We start from the raw sequence: 18,488 nt of genomic DNA, 5'->3' as shown, positions 1-18,488 counted from the left end.
GACCTACCACCCTGGTCCCTCCAGTCATGGTGGGTGCCTGTGATTCTGGCATCCCCTTAACCTTTGGTAGTGGTACCCTTGGACCACAGATGCTTCAAGGGTGCTCATTACCTCTGCTCCTCCCCACATCATGGTGGCAGTGCCTGCAATTCAGGTGGCCTTGGATGTGGTGCAGGGGCCTACTATCATGTTGGCAGTGCTGGTGACAGCAGTAACACTGGCAGAAGCAAAGTACCAGCAACCCTGGAAGCATAAGCAGTGACAACTTGGACACCAGTGACAGCTCTGACAAAGGCAGTGGTGGATGGAAAGTCCTCATTCTCAAATATAGGCAGAAGCAACTCAGGTAAGAGAAACCAAAAAGTTGTGCTATAGTGCCACTTACTGAAAAGCAAGAGAAAGTTCTTTAATACTAACTTGTTTAATTGTTAGAATCAAAGTTAAAGAGCTTTTATCTAAATAAGAAAGGTGTTTGCTACTTCAAATGTACTGGCCGAGGAACAACTCATCAAACACTGTGAAAAATCATGATAACATATTATCACAAAAGAAAATGATAATTCTCTAGAAATCAAACCTAAAGTCATAGAATAATGCAGCCTAACTGATAGAGAATTCAAAATAGCTGTCGTAAGGAAACTCAGTGAGCTACAGGAAAACTCAGAAAGGCTGTTCAATAACCTCAGGAATAAAATTAATGAACATAGGGAATGCTTTAGCAAAACTGAAACTAAAAAACAAATTCTAGAGCTCAAGAACTCTACAAATGAGATGAAGACTGCAGTAGAAAACACTGGAAATAGAGACCATAGGGAAGAGAGAATTAGTGAGCTCAAAGATATAAAAATAGAAATGATTCAAGTAGAAGAGGTGAGAGAACTAAGATTTTTTTTTAAATGAAGAAATTCTATGAGAACTATCCAACTCCATTAGGAAAGGTAACATAGAGATAATGGGTATTCCAGAAGGAGGGAAGAGGAGGAAAGGAGCAGAAAGTTTATTTAAAGAAATAATGCTGAGAACTTTCCAAATCTGCAGAAGTTTTGCTCCTCCCCACATTATGATGGCAGTGCCCACAATTCAGGTGACCATGGATGTGGTGGAGATGCCCATTACTCTGGTGGCAATGCTAGCGACAGCATCGATAGCAGTAACAAGTCTGGAGATACAAGTCCATGAAGCTATGAGAACACTTAAATATTTCAGTGCAAAAAGACCTCCAAGACACATTATATTAGAACTGTCAAAAGTTAGTGATAAAGGTAGAATTTTTAAGGCAACCAGAAGAAAAAAAAAATGTAGTAACCGATAAAGTAACTCCATCAGGCTCTCAGCAGATTTCTCAGGAGAGACTCTACAGGTCAGAAGACAGTGGAATAGCATGGAGAAGTAAAGTCTTTCCAAGACAAAAACAGAGGAAGTTTATTACCATTCCCTTCCAAAATGTTGAAAGGGCTCTTCTGTTTGAAATGAGAAAGCAAAAGTACACATGGATTTGAGTAATTTGAGAAATAGAATCAGCAAATTATAACTCTATTTCAGAATATGTTAAAAATTATAGAATAGAGATTAAAGGGGGAAAAGTAGTAAAAATAACTATAAATACTTATTTTAGTTACAAACTCACAATATAAAAATAGATAACTTTTTAGCCAACAAAAGCATAAAGGGAAGAGGAAAAGAATGGAACTAAAATAGGCAAATGAAGATAATATGCTGTCAGTAGAAAAAGGACTATTTATCTACAATACTTTTATATGAACTTCATACTAACCACAAAACATAAATCTAGAGCAGAGACTTAAAATATAAGGCAAGAGGAAATTGAAAAACATCATAGAAAACTGCCAAAGTAAATGGCAATCATAGACATAAGGAAAAAGAAACAATGGAGATATAGAGCAACTAGTAAACAAAGGATAAAACAGCAGTACTAAGTCCTCATCTGTCAATATTCACCCTCAATGTAAATGGATTGAATTCACCAAAAACACGGAGTGGCCAAATGGATTAGAAAACAAGAACCAACTGTATGCTACCTCCTGGATACTCATTTCAGCTCTAAAGTGAAGGATTAGAAGATGATACTGCAAACAAATGGCAGCCAAAAGAAAGTGCTTGCAAACAGATTCTTATCAGAAAAGATAGACTTCAAGCTAAAAAAAAGTAGCAAGAGACCAATATGAACATTATATAATGATAAAGGGGACAATTCATTCAGAAGATATAACATTCATTAATATATATGCACCTAACATAGGAGCACCACAATAGATAAAGTGATTATTAACAGACCTAAAGGGAGAAATTGACAGCAACAGAACAATTGTTAATAGCAAGAAACTTTAACACCCCACTTGTATCAATGGATAGATCATCCAGACAGTTCACAAGGAAACAGCAGCCTTAAATGGAACATTAGACCAGTCAAATTTGACAGATTTGTATAGAACATTTCATCCAAATGCAGCAGAATACACATTCTTTTCAAATGCACATGGAACTTTCTCAAGGATATGTTTGGGAACAAAATAAGTCTTCATAAATTTAAGAAGTTTGATCTCATATAAAGCACCTTTTGTGGTGACAGTGGTATGAAATTAGAAATCAACCACAAGAAGAAAGCTGGAAAAATCACGAATATGTGGAAACTAAACAACTTTCTATTGAACAACTCTTGGTCAATGAAGAAATCAAAAGAAAATTTAAGAAATACCTGACGACCAAGAAAAATGAAAATATGACCTACCAAAATCTTGGGATGTAGCAAGAAGTTTGTAGGATTACAGGCCTATCTCAAAAAACAACAAAAATTCTCAAATAGACTTTGCAGTATCATCTTCTAAACTTACATCTACCGGAACCAGAAAAAGAAGAGTAAATGAAGCTCAAAGTCAGTAGGAGAAAAGAAATAGTAAAAATTAGAGAAGAGATCAATGAAATGTCAAGCTTGTTCTTTGAAAAGATTAAAAATTGGCCCACTTTTAGCTAGATTCACTAAGAAAAAAGAATACTTAGATAAATAAAATCAGAAACAAAAGATTAGAAATTACTGTGGATGTACAGAAATACAAAGGATTATAAGAGAATACTATGAATAGATACCCAACAACAACAATAGGACAACCTAGAAGAAATGGACAAATTCTTAAAATCAAATGACCTTCCAAAACTGAATCATGAAGAAATAGAAAATCTGAATAGACACCAATCACTAGTAAGGAGATTGAAACAGTAATCAAAAACCTTCCAAAAAAACAAAAGTCCAGGCCTGGATTGCTTGACAAGTGAATTCTTCCAAACATTCAATGAAGATTTAATACTTAGCCTTCTCAGACTCTTTAAAAAAATTGAAGAGGAGGGAGTGGTTATTTTACAAGGCCAGCATCACCTTGACAAAACCAGACAAGGACAACACAAGAAAATACAATTACATGCCAACATCTCTGATGAATGTAGATGCTAAAATTTTCAACAAAATATTAGCAAATCAAATACAACAATACATTAAAAGGGTCATATGTAATGATCAAGTGGGATTTTTTCTAGGGATGCAAAAATGATTCAATATCTATAAATCAATCAACACGACAAACCATATTAACAAAGTGAAAAAAATGATGATTTGGTACCAATTTACAGTAACAACTCTCAATAAAACAGATATACAAGTAATATAATCAGCATGATAAAATCCTTATATGCCAAACCCACAGCTAATATCCTACTCAGTGATGAAAACCTGAAAGTTATCCTTCTAAGATCAGGAATAAGACAAGGATGCCCTTTCTTACAGCTCTCATTTAATAGTATTGAAGGTCCTAGCCAGAGCAATTAGATGAAGATAAGAAATAAATAACATCTCAATTGGAAAGAAAGATGTAAAACTGTCATTATTTGTGGATGATATGATTTTACTTATAGAAAACACTGAAGACTTCATTGAAGAACTATGAGAAATAATAAATACTGTAAGTTTACAGTAAATTTTCAGTGAATATAAAAAAGGTTGCATTTCTGTAATTTAGCAATGAACTAGAAGAAAAATAAATTAAGGAAACAATTTATTTAAAATCACAGCAAAAAGAATAAAATACCTGGGAATAAATTTGATCAAGAGGGGAAAGAGACTTATACATTGAAAACTGTTAAAATATTGTTGAAACCAATTGAGGAAGACACAAAGAAATGGGAATATATTCCATACTCATTGGAAGAATCAACATTGTTAAAAATAACATGTGTGATATATTTTTTCACATATCTAGGAACTTTTAGGTATCATAGCCTGCTATTGTGAATTTCTAATCTCTATGATTGTTACATTTTATACCTCTTAGTTAAGAGGTAGATGGTTTAGGTTTGCTCTATAATTATCTTCTTATAGGATACTTTTAACTTTGGTGCTCAAAAGTTTTATTTTTTCAAAGTTCAAGTTGCCCTCCAAGTCCCCTCTCCCTTGCTATATGGCAGTGAGATGAAAGCAGAATCTCACCTCCTCCCTTTAATTAATTGCTTGTACCTGGTCAAACATGAAAATAAATAAGAAAATTAATTAAAAATAAAAACTCAACAATCTAATCTCTGCACAAGCAATTACATATATAAATAACACTGTTGTATGTTTTATATGAATATTGTTAGGAGAGGAAATTCTGAGTTCTTATCACATGGAAAAACTTTTTTTTCTCTTTAATTCTGTATTTATTTGAGATGATGGATAATTGCTAAGCTTATTGTGGTAATCATTTCATGATTAATGGAAGACTAATGTTCATATCTATCAGATAAAATGTAATAAATTTTAAGTTTTAGGAATCAAAAGTAAAACATATTTTCTGTGTTTACATAATTCAGTAGAGAAAAGGGATTAAGATGATAAAAAGAAGGTCTTAATTCTAACTCAAGCTCCAACATTTTGTATCCATTTGGCTTTGCTCTAAGCTTTATGAGCTTGGGTTTTCTTATCTAAAAAATGGTGATCCTAATATCTGTTCCCTTTCCCCGCATGCTTATTTTAAGAATGAGAAAAATAAAGTATACATACTTAGTCTGATAACTAAGAAAAGTAATATTTAAAAGTAAATTGTTGCAGGAAAGAAAATTCGTACTTATTGGCATTTCATTTATATTGAATTGAAAGACTTTTCAGACATTTAGATATAGGATTTCAACTTATCAGCTATTCATCAGTTATTTATCAGTTATTCATCTTATTTTCTAGTGGTAAACTTAATTTATGAATAAAGTCATTTTGGGGGACATTCCAGAGTCTCTTAGTATGCTACCAAAATAAAATCATTTTGGGGGACATTCCAGAGTCTCTTAGTATGCTACCTAAAAAAAAAATTATTGAAACATTGATAGCAAGATTCATCTTAGGACAGGAATAATTATTGTTTTTGTTATGTAAATATATATTTGAATAATAATTCTATCTTGATAATTTATATAAAATTAATACTATTGTTTTTTGATATTTTTTAAAATACAAAATGTAAGCTAGAAATTTTAACCACCTTTGAAATCAACAGTCCTTTATTCTAGGGAATTGAAAATAAAGTTTAGATTGAATTACTTGAATTAAGAATATTTGTTCAAATGCAGGTATTTCTGGAAAAATGAAGTATTACCATTGGCTTAATTTCTTTTTTTTTTTTCTTCCTTTTTTTAGGGCCACACCTGCAACATATAGAATTTCCTAGGCTAGGGGTTGAATCGGAGCTGCAGTTGCCAGCCTATGCCACAGCCACTGCAACACCAGATCTGAGCTGCATCTGTGACCTATGCTGCAGCTTGTGGCAACATCAGATCCTTCACCTACTGAGCAAGGCCTGGGATCAAACTTGCACCCTCATGGATACTAGTCAGGTTCTTAACCTGCTGAGTCACAACAGGAAACCCTTTTTCTCTATAAATCAATTTCATTCAGGTTTAATTTATGAACAATAAAATGCATCCATTATTTTTGTGTTCGCATTATTTAAAAATTGTGGTAAAATACAAATAATGTAAATATTACTGTCTTAATCATTTTTAAGTGTACAGTTCAGCAACATGTTCACGTTGTTATGTAAAATGCACCCCTTTGAAGTGTGCAGTTTGATTAGTTCTGACAATACATTTGTCAGTGCACTTGTGTAACCCACCAGTTACACAGTATTTCTGTCATTCTCAAAATGTTCTTCTGTGCCTCTTTATAATCTCCACTAACCCCAAACTAATTAATATCATCAAGTAGACAGTAAGTGCCAGCAAGGATATGGTGGAAAGGGACCTTTGTACACTGTTGGTGGGAATGTAAATTAGTCCAATTTCTATGAAAAATAATGTGGTATCTCCTCAAAAAATAAGATTCAGCCATTCCACTTCTGGATGTATATCCAAAGGAAATTAAAACAGGATTTTGAAGAGATAGAAGCACTCGTATATTTATTGCAACATCATTCCCAGTATCTAAGATATGGAAACCTATATGTCCATCAGTGGGTGAATGGATAAAAAAGATGTGGTATATCTACACACAATGAAATATTATTCAGACATGAGGAAGGAGGATATCCTTTTGCCATTTGTGACACCATGGATGGACCTTGAACACATTATGCTAAGTGAGATAAGTCAGACAGAGAAAGGCAAATACTGAACAATTACATTTATGTGGAATCCAAAGTCAAACTTGTAAAAAAAGAGAGTAAAATGGTATTTACCAGGGGATGGGTGGTGGGGTGGAGGATAAGATTGAAGTTAGGCAGTAAATAAGCCAGGGAGGTCTAACGCACAGTATAATGAATATAGACAATAATGTCATATTATAAATGTGAATTTCTTTAAAAAAATAAGGACTACTTTGGTCTGTAAAGGTTTTTTAAAGATTCTTGGGAAAATTTTGAGCAGATACCATAGGTTTGTATATGGATAGCAATAATGTGCATAGATCACATTAGACACTTTTCATAGATAAATTTATTAATTCAGTGTGAAATAACGCTAGTTAATTTGATGTTCACTGATTTATTCCAGAATCAGATTGCAGTGAATCTGAACGGATTTATAGAAGGTCATAACTGAAAGTTTCAGTGTAATCTCAGCTATTTAAACAAAGTAGATGAAAATTTAAACATAGGAATATTTACATGGGAGAGTATAAATACTTATTTCTGATCCCTGTTGAAGTTTTCTTCTGTCTTGACATTTGCTAAGGAGTAAGACCTATTTATTTATTTTTATTTATTTATTTTGCTTTTTTAGGGCCGTACCTGCAGCATATGGAGGTTCCCAGGCTGGGGGTCCAATCGGAGCTATAGCTGCCAGCCTTTGTCACAATGTCAGATCTGAGCCATGTCTGCAATATACACCACAGCTCATGGCAACACCAGATCCTTAACCCACTGAGCAAGGACAGGGATCGAACCCACAACCTCATAGTTCCTAGCTGGATTCATTTCCGCTGCACCACAATGGGAACTGCGAGACCTATTTATTCCATTATGTTCATAAAGCCGGGTTTTCAGAGAGGACTCTGAAGGGCCTGCATCTTCCCTCTGGAGTTTGTTTGGTTCAAGCTTAGATGGGATCTGAATCCTGAAGGGTCCTTGGGAAGACCAGGGTTATTGCTGATAGGAGACCCCTTAGTGAACAGGGGTGTCCTGAGATGCACCTGCTCATCTAAAGGCATTTGACAAGGGGTTTTTGTTTGTTTGTTTGTTTGTTTTTTGTCTTTTTAGGGCTGCACCTGTGGCATATGGAGCTTCCCAGGCTAGGGGATGAATCAGAGCTGTAGCTGCCTGCCTGCGTCATAGCCACAGCAATGCAGGATCTAAGCCGTGTCTTCAACCTACACCACAGTGCACGGCAACACTGGATCCTTAACCCACTGCCCACTGAACAAGGCCAGGGATCCAACCTTCAACCTCATAGTTACTAGCTGGGTTTGTTAACCACTGAGCCACGACAGGCACTCCTAACAAGAGTTCTTGAATTCTCTTTTTCAATTATTTATTTTAATCCTGAAGTTCTTCCTCTCCTCTCCCCAGCACCTTATTTTGATGTTACTTTGCCATATGCTATTTACTAGGCACTGGGGTAGCCATCCAAGGATTTGAGAGGATGTGATTTTTTTTTTCTTTTGGGAGTTTTTGGTATGATAGAATAGATAGACATCAAAAGATGATTTTACACCAATATTGTGTGGCCTGGCAGAGAACTCCTCGGGTAGGAAGAGGGTAGAGAGAATGGGTAACTTATGCAGCTGGGGGAGGAGGGCAGGGAAAGCTTCCTGGACATGGGGGGGTAATTCAGGGTGATTCTAGCATAAGAGTCACAAATCTGCCAGGAAAAGAGGGTAATAAAGGAGGGAGGGCCTTTCTGGTAAGTGAAACTCCTAAGCAAAGGCATGACAAGAGACACAGCTTGGAGTTTGCTAGGGAACCACAGGCAGAGGCACTTTCCAATGTGCACTTTTTGTATAGTTAATACATTCTAAAAATATTTTATCGCCAAGAAAATACTCATTACTGCTTGTTCAGTCTTCCACAAGATGAGCTATATTTAGTTCTTTAGCTGTGATGTGCACAAATTAGCACATTATCTTTTTGAGGTCGACATAGTAGAAAGGCTGTGAGTCATTAGAATTACACACACTTCCTAGCTCTGGTCACTTCCACACTCATCATGTGACCAAGGGCAAGTCATTTAATCCCTCCAAACTTCTTTTTCTTTATCCTGAAAACAGAGGAAAAAGAAAAGTTATATTGTAGTATTGACTTAAGGATTAAATGATATGTTTTTAAGGTACTTAGCATAGTATGAGCTCAAACTAGCCCTTCAGCAGATGGCAGCTCTCGCTATTATGTGGTTGATATAAATGACAACTTGTACTTTTCAATGATAAATAAAATACATGGAATTTTATTCATCACAGACTAATGAGAACATTATTTAATATAGCTAACTTATTTAGGCTGACATATCAGGCTTTTTATTCATTTTTTTTAATAGGCAAAATCTCAAATATTATCCAATGTGTTGGATGTTGCCCATCGGTTTATAAAAGAAGTTAATCCAGATGAACTCAAAGGGGAGAATCATTCTGCAAAAGAGATGAGTAAAAGTCAGCATACACCCAAATCTCTTCTTCTTCAGGGGAACAGCTCTGAGGTAAGCCGAGAAAAATATAGTAGACATTTTCCATCATACATGATCACAGAGACGGTCATTCATATAGTCAACTAGAGCTATAGAGTTTTGAAGATCGTTTGATCACTTTGTCATTTAATACGAATTTGTTTTTTTATTAATCAAAAACATTTTTATTGGGAAAATCCTTTCAAAGAGATTTGCTTTTGTTTCACTGGCTATTGTTTGTTTGTTTTTAATTGTTATATTCCCAATACGATTTTTTTTCTACTGCACAGCATGGTGACCCAGTTACACATACATGCACAAATTCTTTTTTTTTTTTTTCTTTTCGTCTTTTCTAGGGCTGCATTCATGGTGCATGGAGGTTCCCAGGCTAGGGGTCCAATCAGAGCTGCTGGCCTATGCCAGAGCCACAGCAACACGAGATCCAAGCCGTGTCTGTGACCTGCACCACAGATCAGCGCAATGCCAGATCCTCAACCCACTGAGTGAGGCCAGGGATCAAACCCACAATCCCATGCTTCCTAGTTGGATTTGTTAACCACTGCGCCACAACGGGAACTCCTACACATTCTGTTTTCTCACATTATCATGCTCCATCATAAGTGACTGGACTTAGTTCCCAGTGCTACACAGCAGGATCCCTTTGCTGATCCATTCCAAAGGCAATAGTTTGCATCTATTAACCTAAGCTCCCAATCCACCCCACTCCCTCCCCCTCCCCCTTGGCAACAAGAAGTCTATTTTCTAAGTCCACGGTTTTCTTTACTTTGGAAAGGTTCATTTGTGCTGTATATTAGATTCCAGATATAGATGATATCATATGGTATTTGTCTTTCACTTTCTGACTTACTTCACTCAGTAGGAGAGTCTCTAGTTCCATCCACGTTGCTGCAAATGGCATTATTTTGTTCTTTTTTATGGCTGAGTAGTATCCCATTGTGTATATATACCACATCTTCCTAAACCAACCATCTATTGATGGACATTTGGGTTGTTTCCATGTCTTGGCTATTGTGAATAGTGCTGCAATGGACCTGTGGGTGCATGTGTCTTTATTAAGAAAAGTTTTGTCTGGATATATGCCCAAGAGTGGGATTGTTGGGTCGTATGGTAGTTCTATGTATAGATTTCTAAGGTGCCTTCTTACTGTTCTCCACAGTGGTTGTACCAGCTTACATTCCCACCACCAGTGCAGGAGGGTTCCCTTTTCTCCATATCCTCTCCAGCATTTGTTATTTGTGAACTTATTAGTGATGGCCATCCTGACCAGTGTGAGGTGGTATCTCATGGTAGTTTTGATTTGCATTTCTCTAAAAATCAGTGATGTTGAGTATTGTTTCAAGTGCTTGTCGGCCATCTGTATATCCTCCTTGGAGAAATGTCTATTCAGGTCCTTTGCCCATCTTTTAATTGGATTGTTGGCTCTTTTGCTGTTGAGTTGTATAAATTGCTTGTATATTTTAGAGATTAGAAGCCCTTGTCAGTTGCATCATTTGAAACTGTTTTCTCCCATTCTGTAAGCTGTCTTTTTGTTTTCTTTTTGGGTTCCTTTGCTGTGCAAAAGCTTGTCAGTCTGATTAGGTCCCATTGGTTTATTTTTGCTTTTATTTCTGTTGCCTTAGAAGACTGACCTGAGGAAACATTTGTAAGGTTGATGTCAGAGGATGTTTTGCCTATGTTCCCTCCCAGGAGTTGGATGGTGTCTTGTCTTATGTGTAAGTCTTTAGCCATTTTGAGTTTATTTTTGTGCATGGTGTGAGGGTGTGTTCTAGTTCCATTGATTTGCATGCAGCTGTCCAGGTTCCCCAGCAATACTTGCTGAAAAGACTGTCTTTCTCCCATTTTATGTTCTTGCCTCCTTTGTCAAAGATTAATTGACCGAATGTGTCTGGGTTTATTTCTGGGTTCTCTGTTCTGTTCAATTGGCCTGTATGTCTGCTTTGGTACCAGTACCACACTGTCTTGATGACTGCGGCTTTGTAACATTGCCTGAAGCCTGGGAGAGTTATGCCTCCTGCTTGGTTTTTGTTCCTCAGAATTGCTTTGGCAATTCTGGGTCTTTTGTGGTTTTTTTGATGAATGATCCTTTGACTGTATTGCTTTCTGTGCATTTTCACCCCATCAAGAAATGAATATGTGGGAGAAACACACAAAAAAAATAACACAATGCAATATAGCAATTTTATATTCATCAGGATCTCAGGCTAAAAATATAAAACTATGCCAGTTATTTTAGGTGACAGGCAGTTTCACAGTTATTTAAAATCAGATTTATGCCAGATAACCTTTTATCAGCTCATGTCTATATATTTTAATAATATTGTTATATTGATTCTTTAGCAAGATACAGACTTCCTCAAATGTTGATCCTTGTAATAATCCTCACTTTTTTAAATGCCACATCATTTTTTCATTGTAGTTCAGAAATAGTAACTTGGCCAGAGTTACAGGGCTTGTTACTTTGTGACAGAATGAGATTTGAATTTCAGTCTAAGTTCCAAATCCTTGTTCAGAGAATATAAACCATGCTGTATGTTAGTAAGGCCTCTTTACAGCATAGAAACTGAACTTGAATTGTCCAGGAAGATTAGCATTTTGGCATGAATTTCACTAATAGAACTGCCAAGGGTGTTTGTGAAGAATCGCTGAATGAGTTACAGCCTTATTATGGGAATAACAATGTACTGAGGACTGATAGTGTGTCAGACACCATCCTATATATTTTATGTTTATTATTTCTTTTTATCCTTTTAAAATTATTTCTTTTTTTCAGAGAAAATAGTGGCAAATTGCAGTTTTTTATATTGCCCAAGATATCATTGATAGAGGGAACTTTGATTTGAACCCAGACCTCATGACTCCAAATTACCTACTTTTAACCATTCCCCAGAGGCTGTGGTTTTAAGGATTTCTCCTTTGTGCCTGCCATCTTACCCATTTGTCCCATCAATAAAAATAGTGATGCATCAATAGTTAACATATATTAAACACCTTATGCTAGGCATTGTGCTCAACGCTTTAATTGCTTTCTCTTATCCAATAATCACAATAACCATATAAGTCTTGAATTATAATTACCTCATTTAACAGATGAGAAAGAGAGGGTTTAAGTAATTCACTCTGCTAGAGAACTATAGAGCTTACTCCTTTGCCTGTGCTTTTAATCTCTAAAAGGAATGCTGCTTCTTACCCCCATGGGTAATTGTGTATGCTTATAGACACTCTACCTTAACTTAAAAACCATTAATTCAGTGGTTTCATCCAAGAGTGCACATTAGAATCAACTGGAGAAATGTTAGAGAAACATGTAACTAAGTTTGGCATCTCTGTGGATGGGTCCAGACCTGTGTGGTTTTAACAATAGCTCAGTCATTCTGGTGGACATCATTGCTCTCAACCCTCAGGTGTTCACCTGTACGTAGTGCACATACTAAAGAAATGCCCTCTCATATGTTCGGTCCTCCTCTGTGCTAGAGAGCAGAGGTTCTCCAACTGCAGTAACCATCAGAAGCACTTGGTAAGTTTGTTTAAAATGTATATTCCTGGTTTGCTACGCAAATTTTGATGTTTTATGTCTGTTGGGTCCAGGAATCTGATTTTTAATTGGCTTACTAAGCATTTTGAATGCTGAGAAGAGTCAAAATGGTATTAAAGCCTGATATCTGTTTCAGGGCTTTTCTTATGGATTCAAGCCGGTGGATGTCCTTAGAAAGGGGTCCAGTTCATTAAAGAGCTTTCCTCTTACAGATGGAAACCTGAATTTGAAATCCTGACTCAGATTTTCCTATAGCTTTGTAACATTGGGCAATTTACTTACCTTTTGATCCCCTGTTTCCTTTTCGGGGGAAAGTGGGGATAGTAAAACATATTTTGCTGGGGTATCATGTAGCCTAGAGAGGTAATGAATGTACAGCAATGGATACCAAGTGCTCCTTCAAATTTCCGAGCCTCCGAGAATTGGGCAGGGTCCTAATGGGCTCTGAGTGGAAGTGACATATGACAGTTTTGGGCTGAAATATTTAAGAGCCAATGTACAATCTTTTGCCTTTTTCCTATCCTGTCACCACACTGTGGAAGCCAGGTATTCCATAGGCATAGCTGTAGAATGTAAATGTCTTTTATCTCTGATTGATTGCTTGGATGGGAGCTGCCCTGGAGAGCTGCTGGAATCACCAGAATACTTAACCCATTTTGTATTAAGCACTGTTTTCAGTGCTTTTTCATTAGTACAGCATTCATATGTATACACACACACACACTCACATATTGTTTACTGAATACCTCCCCATGTACTTCTAAGGCTTAGTATTTCCACACTAAATTCGTTACCTCTTCTCCAAAATCTATAGATGTTTCTATGGGTGGCAGCCTCTCTCCTAGCTTTCTGAGCCAACAAGAACAGTTATTTTCTATAGTCATTTCTCTTCCTCCTTTGCACATCCAACCCATTACCATGTTTCATTTTATTTTTATTTATTTATTTAATTTAATTTTGTCTTTTGCCTTCATTTTACTTTATATTTATTTATTTATTTATTTTTTATTTTTGTCTTTTTGCCTTTTCTAGGACCGCACCTGCAGCACATGGAGGTTCCCAGGCTAGGGGTCTAATCTGAGTTATAGCCACTGACCTACGCCAAAGCCACAGCAACGAGGGATCCAAGCTGTGTCTGCAACCTACACCACAGCTCACGGCAATGCCGGATCCTTAACCTACTGAGTGAGGCCAGGGATCGAGCCCCCAACCTCATGGTTCCTAGTCGGATTTGTTAATCACTAAGCCATGATGTAAACTCCCACCATGTCTCATTTTAAAACCATCTGAAAACTCTTGAATATTTGGTCACTTCTAGTCTTATTGCTATTCCAAATACTGAAATTAGTTTTTTTTTCTTAAAATGAAAATGGATATTAAAGTGAAAAGTGCATATAATTCTCTCCCCTTATAGCAGTTAATCATAATTCCAATTTGGTATGTATGTATTTCTTAACACAGTTATTTGTTGCATACTGCTCTGCATAGTGCTTTTTATAGTCAGCATAGTTCTGTACTTCATATAGCATACTCCACAGCCTTCTCATTCTATGCAGTGGTTGTAAGATACTATATAGATATTATAAGATACTATGTAAGATACTTTACTATATATTGGTTATGAAATAACTTTTCTGCTGTTTCAGTCTTATGCTGGTTCAAAGTATGGTATAAAGAGTAGTTTCGATGAGGACACAGAAAGAAGAAAGAAAAAATAATTTTGAAAAATATTGTTTTGCATATGTATATATATGTATATATAGATAAAATCCTAAAATTCCTAGGTGAAGAGGGTTATGCACTTGTGACATTGATAGATATTAACAAATGGATGTAAATTTTAATTGGTTTCCTTGTATGTGAACTTATTATTCTCCAGTTTTTTTCTCTCCCACACTGCTGTGTGAGGCTCTTCAGTAGCTTTGCATTTCCAGTATGTTTAAGTGTTAATTTCCTCTGGATGGTAGCAGAATCCTTCACAATCTGACCCTGCTTGTCTTCCCATGCTTTATATTTTCTCATATCCTGTTTGTTTGTTTGTGGGTTTTTTTTCTTTTTCTTTTTGCTATAGCAGCACAGTTCTCACCACAGGAACTGTATACAGTTCCATACCACTGTGCTCTTTCACTCCATGCCATATGTATATATATATATATACACACACACCGTTCTTCTGTTCTGGAATACTGCCCCTGCTTCTTTTTGCCCATAGGATTCTTATTTACCTGCTTTTTGCTTCTGTTTCTATTGGGGGCTTATTAACATGGATTTCTGTGTCAATGGCTAGTATAGTGTCTATAGATTCCAGATGCTTTTTGTTTATTCTATGCAGGCATATACAATCTTCTCTTAATTGTTCTCTAATAGTCTGCCTGTTTATTGTGCAATTAAGGGCTGAACATAGAGGATTTACTCTTGTATCTAGAAGATAATGCACTGGAGATTTCACAGTTTGATCAGTGTAGGTAATCCACATTTGATAATTCAGCATTGGTGTGGAATTTCTTTTGCTTTAGTTCCCTAATTAAGCTTTTTTCTCTGATTCACTGGATAACTGTCAAATCCTACCTTTATTTTCTTCTGTGTGTTCACCATGGAACTGCATTTTGTTCTGAATTCATCCTTTCCCCCATCATTATACTGAGAAGCAGGCAGTGTTTCATATTTATTAATTTTTCCATTCATTCAACTAACTTTTAATGAACACCTACTTTGGGTCGGACGCTTACTTACTTACTCTTGGCAGTGAGGGAACAGAAGGAATTCCTGATCTCATTACATTCTGTTGGGAGGGACAGATGATAAGTAAGCATGTAAATTCAGGATATGTTATTAGGAGAAAAATACTTAAAAAAAAAACAAATTTTAAGGATAGGAGGTTGGAAAATGGGGTAGAAAGAGGCTGTATTCTTAGGGTCATTGTTATGGTCCTCATGCACTCTCTAAGTACGTGACGTTTGAACTGAGACTGAATGAAAGGAGTTTCTGGCTGTGTGAAGATATAGAGAAGGTTCATTCTCTGAGCTCATGAAAGACCCTCAAGTGGAGTGTACTTGATGGGTTCTCAAAACTGCAAGAGTATAAGTTTGGCTGAAGCAGGGTGAATGAAGAGGGGGAAAATTGAAGAAACTGAAGGAAAAGGCAGGCGAGTACAAAGTTATGTAGGGTCTTGTATGTTCTAGTAGGAATTGAGGGCTTCATGGAGAGTCCATGGAGGGTTTTGGGCAGAGGAGTGATTTACCTGTTAAGAAACTGCTCTTTCTGCTGTAGGGAGGTTACAGGGAGTGGGAGATTGAAGAAGTCAGAAGATTGGATACCAGGCTATCACTGCTCTCTAGGGAAAACACTGGTGAATAACATAATTATAAATCCTTAGTCCTGAAGTCTATATTTTTATTACTTTCTGAAGAGACCATTTATAACTGCTTATAAAGTTTTAAAGTAATCAGTAAAGCATATATATAAGTACAACTTAAAAGCATTTTTACTCAAAGTTAAAAAATAATGTGTGACTCACAATGTTCAAAATTAATGCTACCTGCATTTTAATATACAGAGCACTTAGTAAAACATACTTAAGATACATTGTTATTGGTTTAGGTAGAAGTTTCAACAACAAAAAAAGAAGACTGTGCAAATCCACGAGATAGGCTTTTGTGTGAAGGGCCATTGGATGAAGAAACTTCTGCCCAATCCTTTCATGAAGTTTTAAATCAGTGGAGAACTGGGCATCGTGATGACGAGAAATGGAATGTACATGCAGCAAAACCAGGTACAGCTTTTTTTTTTTTTTTTAATAAAATGAATGCTTTAAAATAAAACTGAAAGTATTTTCTCTCCATTCTCTGTGAATATAAATGCAGTGTTCAGAAACTATTAATATTGAGATAGCAATTTGATATAACTCTTCAAAGAAGTAGTCACTGTATGACCATTGGTTACTGGTTTAATATTTATAGGACCCTGAATTGGGTGTTGGGGATATATTTGCCTTTGTATCCTATGTAAATTCAGGCTGTCAGATGAATAGAGAAATGGCTCTTTCAGCTCCTCTACTCTCAGCAGACAGTTTTTGTTAGAACAACTATTCCTTTATTGAACTGTAATTACAATACATAAAACAGGAGGATGTGTGAGAGAGAGAAGTAAAAAATTTTTTTAATGTGTCTGGAGAAATATATTTCAAGAACTGCTGTGAAGTTCAGGGGGATAATTAATTTTTTTGTTTTTTCTTTCTTTTTGAAGAAATATTTCTTGTTTTTATTTTTCCTTGGTGATTTTCACACCCATATTCTAGACAGTGAAGATCTAGATGACTGAAGTGTGCTGTGTTTCCCAGTATCTATTAAGGGAAATCACACTTTTAAAAGTACTCAATTTATTAATTTTATTACCCAGAATCTTGAGACATCCAATTGCTTTTCATTAAAATAAAATGTTAGTAATACATTTAAATCATGTAACTTAGTTGATAACATCCAATTTTATGATTTTTATTTTATTTTTTTTCCAATGGAGGAAGTCCCTTGATTATTCTTCTTTTGTAACATAGTTAATTCCTACTGTCAAGATATCACTTGACTTCTTCCCAATTAGAATTTGATTTTTTACTAAGTAATGTTTTCTCCTTCAAATATTTTTCCTATATTTGTTAATGATGCATCAATTTTGTTAATATTTCTGAATTTATTTTTGTATCCTTTTTTATTATGTACCTCAGTATAACTCTCATTGACTGTGTTGTTTTATGTGCTCTTTTATTTGTGCTTTTACTTTTTTTTTTTTTTTGTCTTTTGTCTTTTTTTTGAGGGCCACACCCATGACATATGGAGGTTCGCAGGCTAGGGGTCTAATCAGAGCTGTTGTCACCGGCTTACACCAGAGTCACAGCAACGTGGGATCTGAGCTGTGTCTGCGACCTACACCACAGCTCATTGCAATGCCAGATCCTTAACTCACTGAGCGAGGCCAGGGATGGAACTCTCAACCTCATGCTTCCTAGTCAGATTTGCTTCCACTGCGTCATGACAGGAACTCCTGTCCTTTTACATTTTGATGTTTATTTTCCTTTTCTACTTTGAAAGGGACTAAGTCTTCTATAGAAATCCACCTGGAAGACATAGTATTTAAAAATAATAGGAGAACTGATGTGTTGTAGCTGAAGGCTGAAGATGATTGTGGATGGAGATGCTTAAATGGAATTGAACTGCCTGATTTCAGAGGAATCATGGCAGCCTGGAATGGTATAAGCCAGATTTTGGCATATAATCATCAAAGTTGTAGTGGAAAAATTACCAAAATAAAGGATAAGAAAGACTAGTGATTGGAAAGTTTCAGTTCACAGAGATCTATAATACTAATTGGAATATGTAAGAATTAAGGAGTTGTACAGTCTCCTATTTTTTCTTTCTGAGGAGAAAATATTTACACTTGATGCACAGAGACCCAACTTGAGCTACTATGTTGGGGGTTCAGGGTTTTTATGAGGTTCTTGTCCCTAAGCCACACCACAGATCTGGAGTCCCTTAATTTAGATAGAAGCTGGGTCCTTCTGCAGGATTTTGTAGTGTGGCCACAAGGGTATACTATGTATCTTCCTCTTAGCCTTCACTACAAAATTTTAACTATTTACTAGGATAAACATGCAATGAGGAAATGCAATGCCAAGACCTGCAGGGGGATATTAGATTCTGGGCCTAAACTGACATTATCCCTGGTGATCCTAATTACCACTGTAGTCCATCAGCTAGTCTCAGAAATTTAAGGAAGTAAGGTGATGAGTGGAATCTTTATTCTGTCTCATAGTGCA

The 18,488-nt window shown here is 36.0% G+C and overlaps 1 protein-coding gene across 1 annotated transcript in view; it reads left to right on the top strand.

Annotated features, from left to right (window-relative positions):
• The window catches only part of ZBBX (zinc finger B-box domain containing), a 118,035-nt gene that overhangs the window by 48,930 nt on the left and 50,617 nt on the right, over positions 1–18,488 (top strand). The window contains exons 7-8 of the mRNA XM_021069755.2: positions 9,001–9,159; positions 16,280–16,451. Coding sequence (XP_020925414.1) covers positions 9,001–9,159; positions 16,280–16,451 — 331 coding nt within the window. The remainder of the gene's footprint in view (positions 1–9,000; positions 9,160–16,279; positions 16,452–18,488) is intronic.

Source organism: Sus scrofa, chromosome 13, assembly GCF_054392235.1.
Source record: "Sus scrofa isolate SSC_HxYL_T2T_F1_AM1 chromosome 13, Sscrofa_HxYL_maternal_Yorkshire_Landrace_v2.0, whole genome shotgun sequence".
NCBI lineage: Eukaryota > Metazoa > Chordata > Mammalia > Artiodactyla > Suidae > Sus > Sus scrofa.
This window is presented reverse-complemented; position numbering and strand designations above follow the sequence as displayed.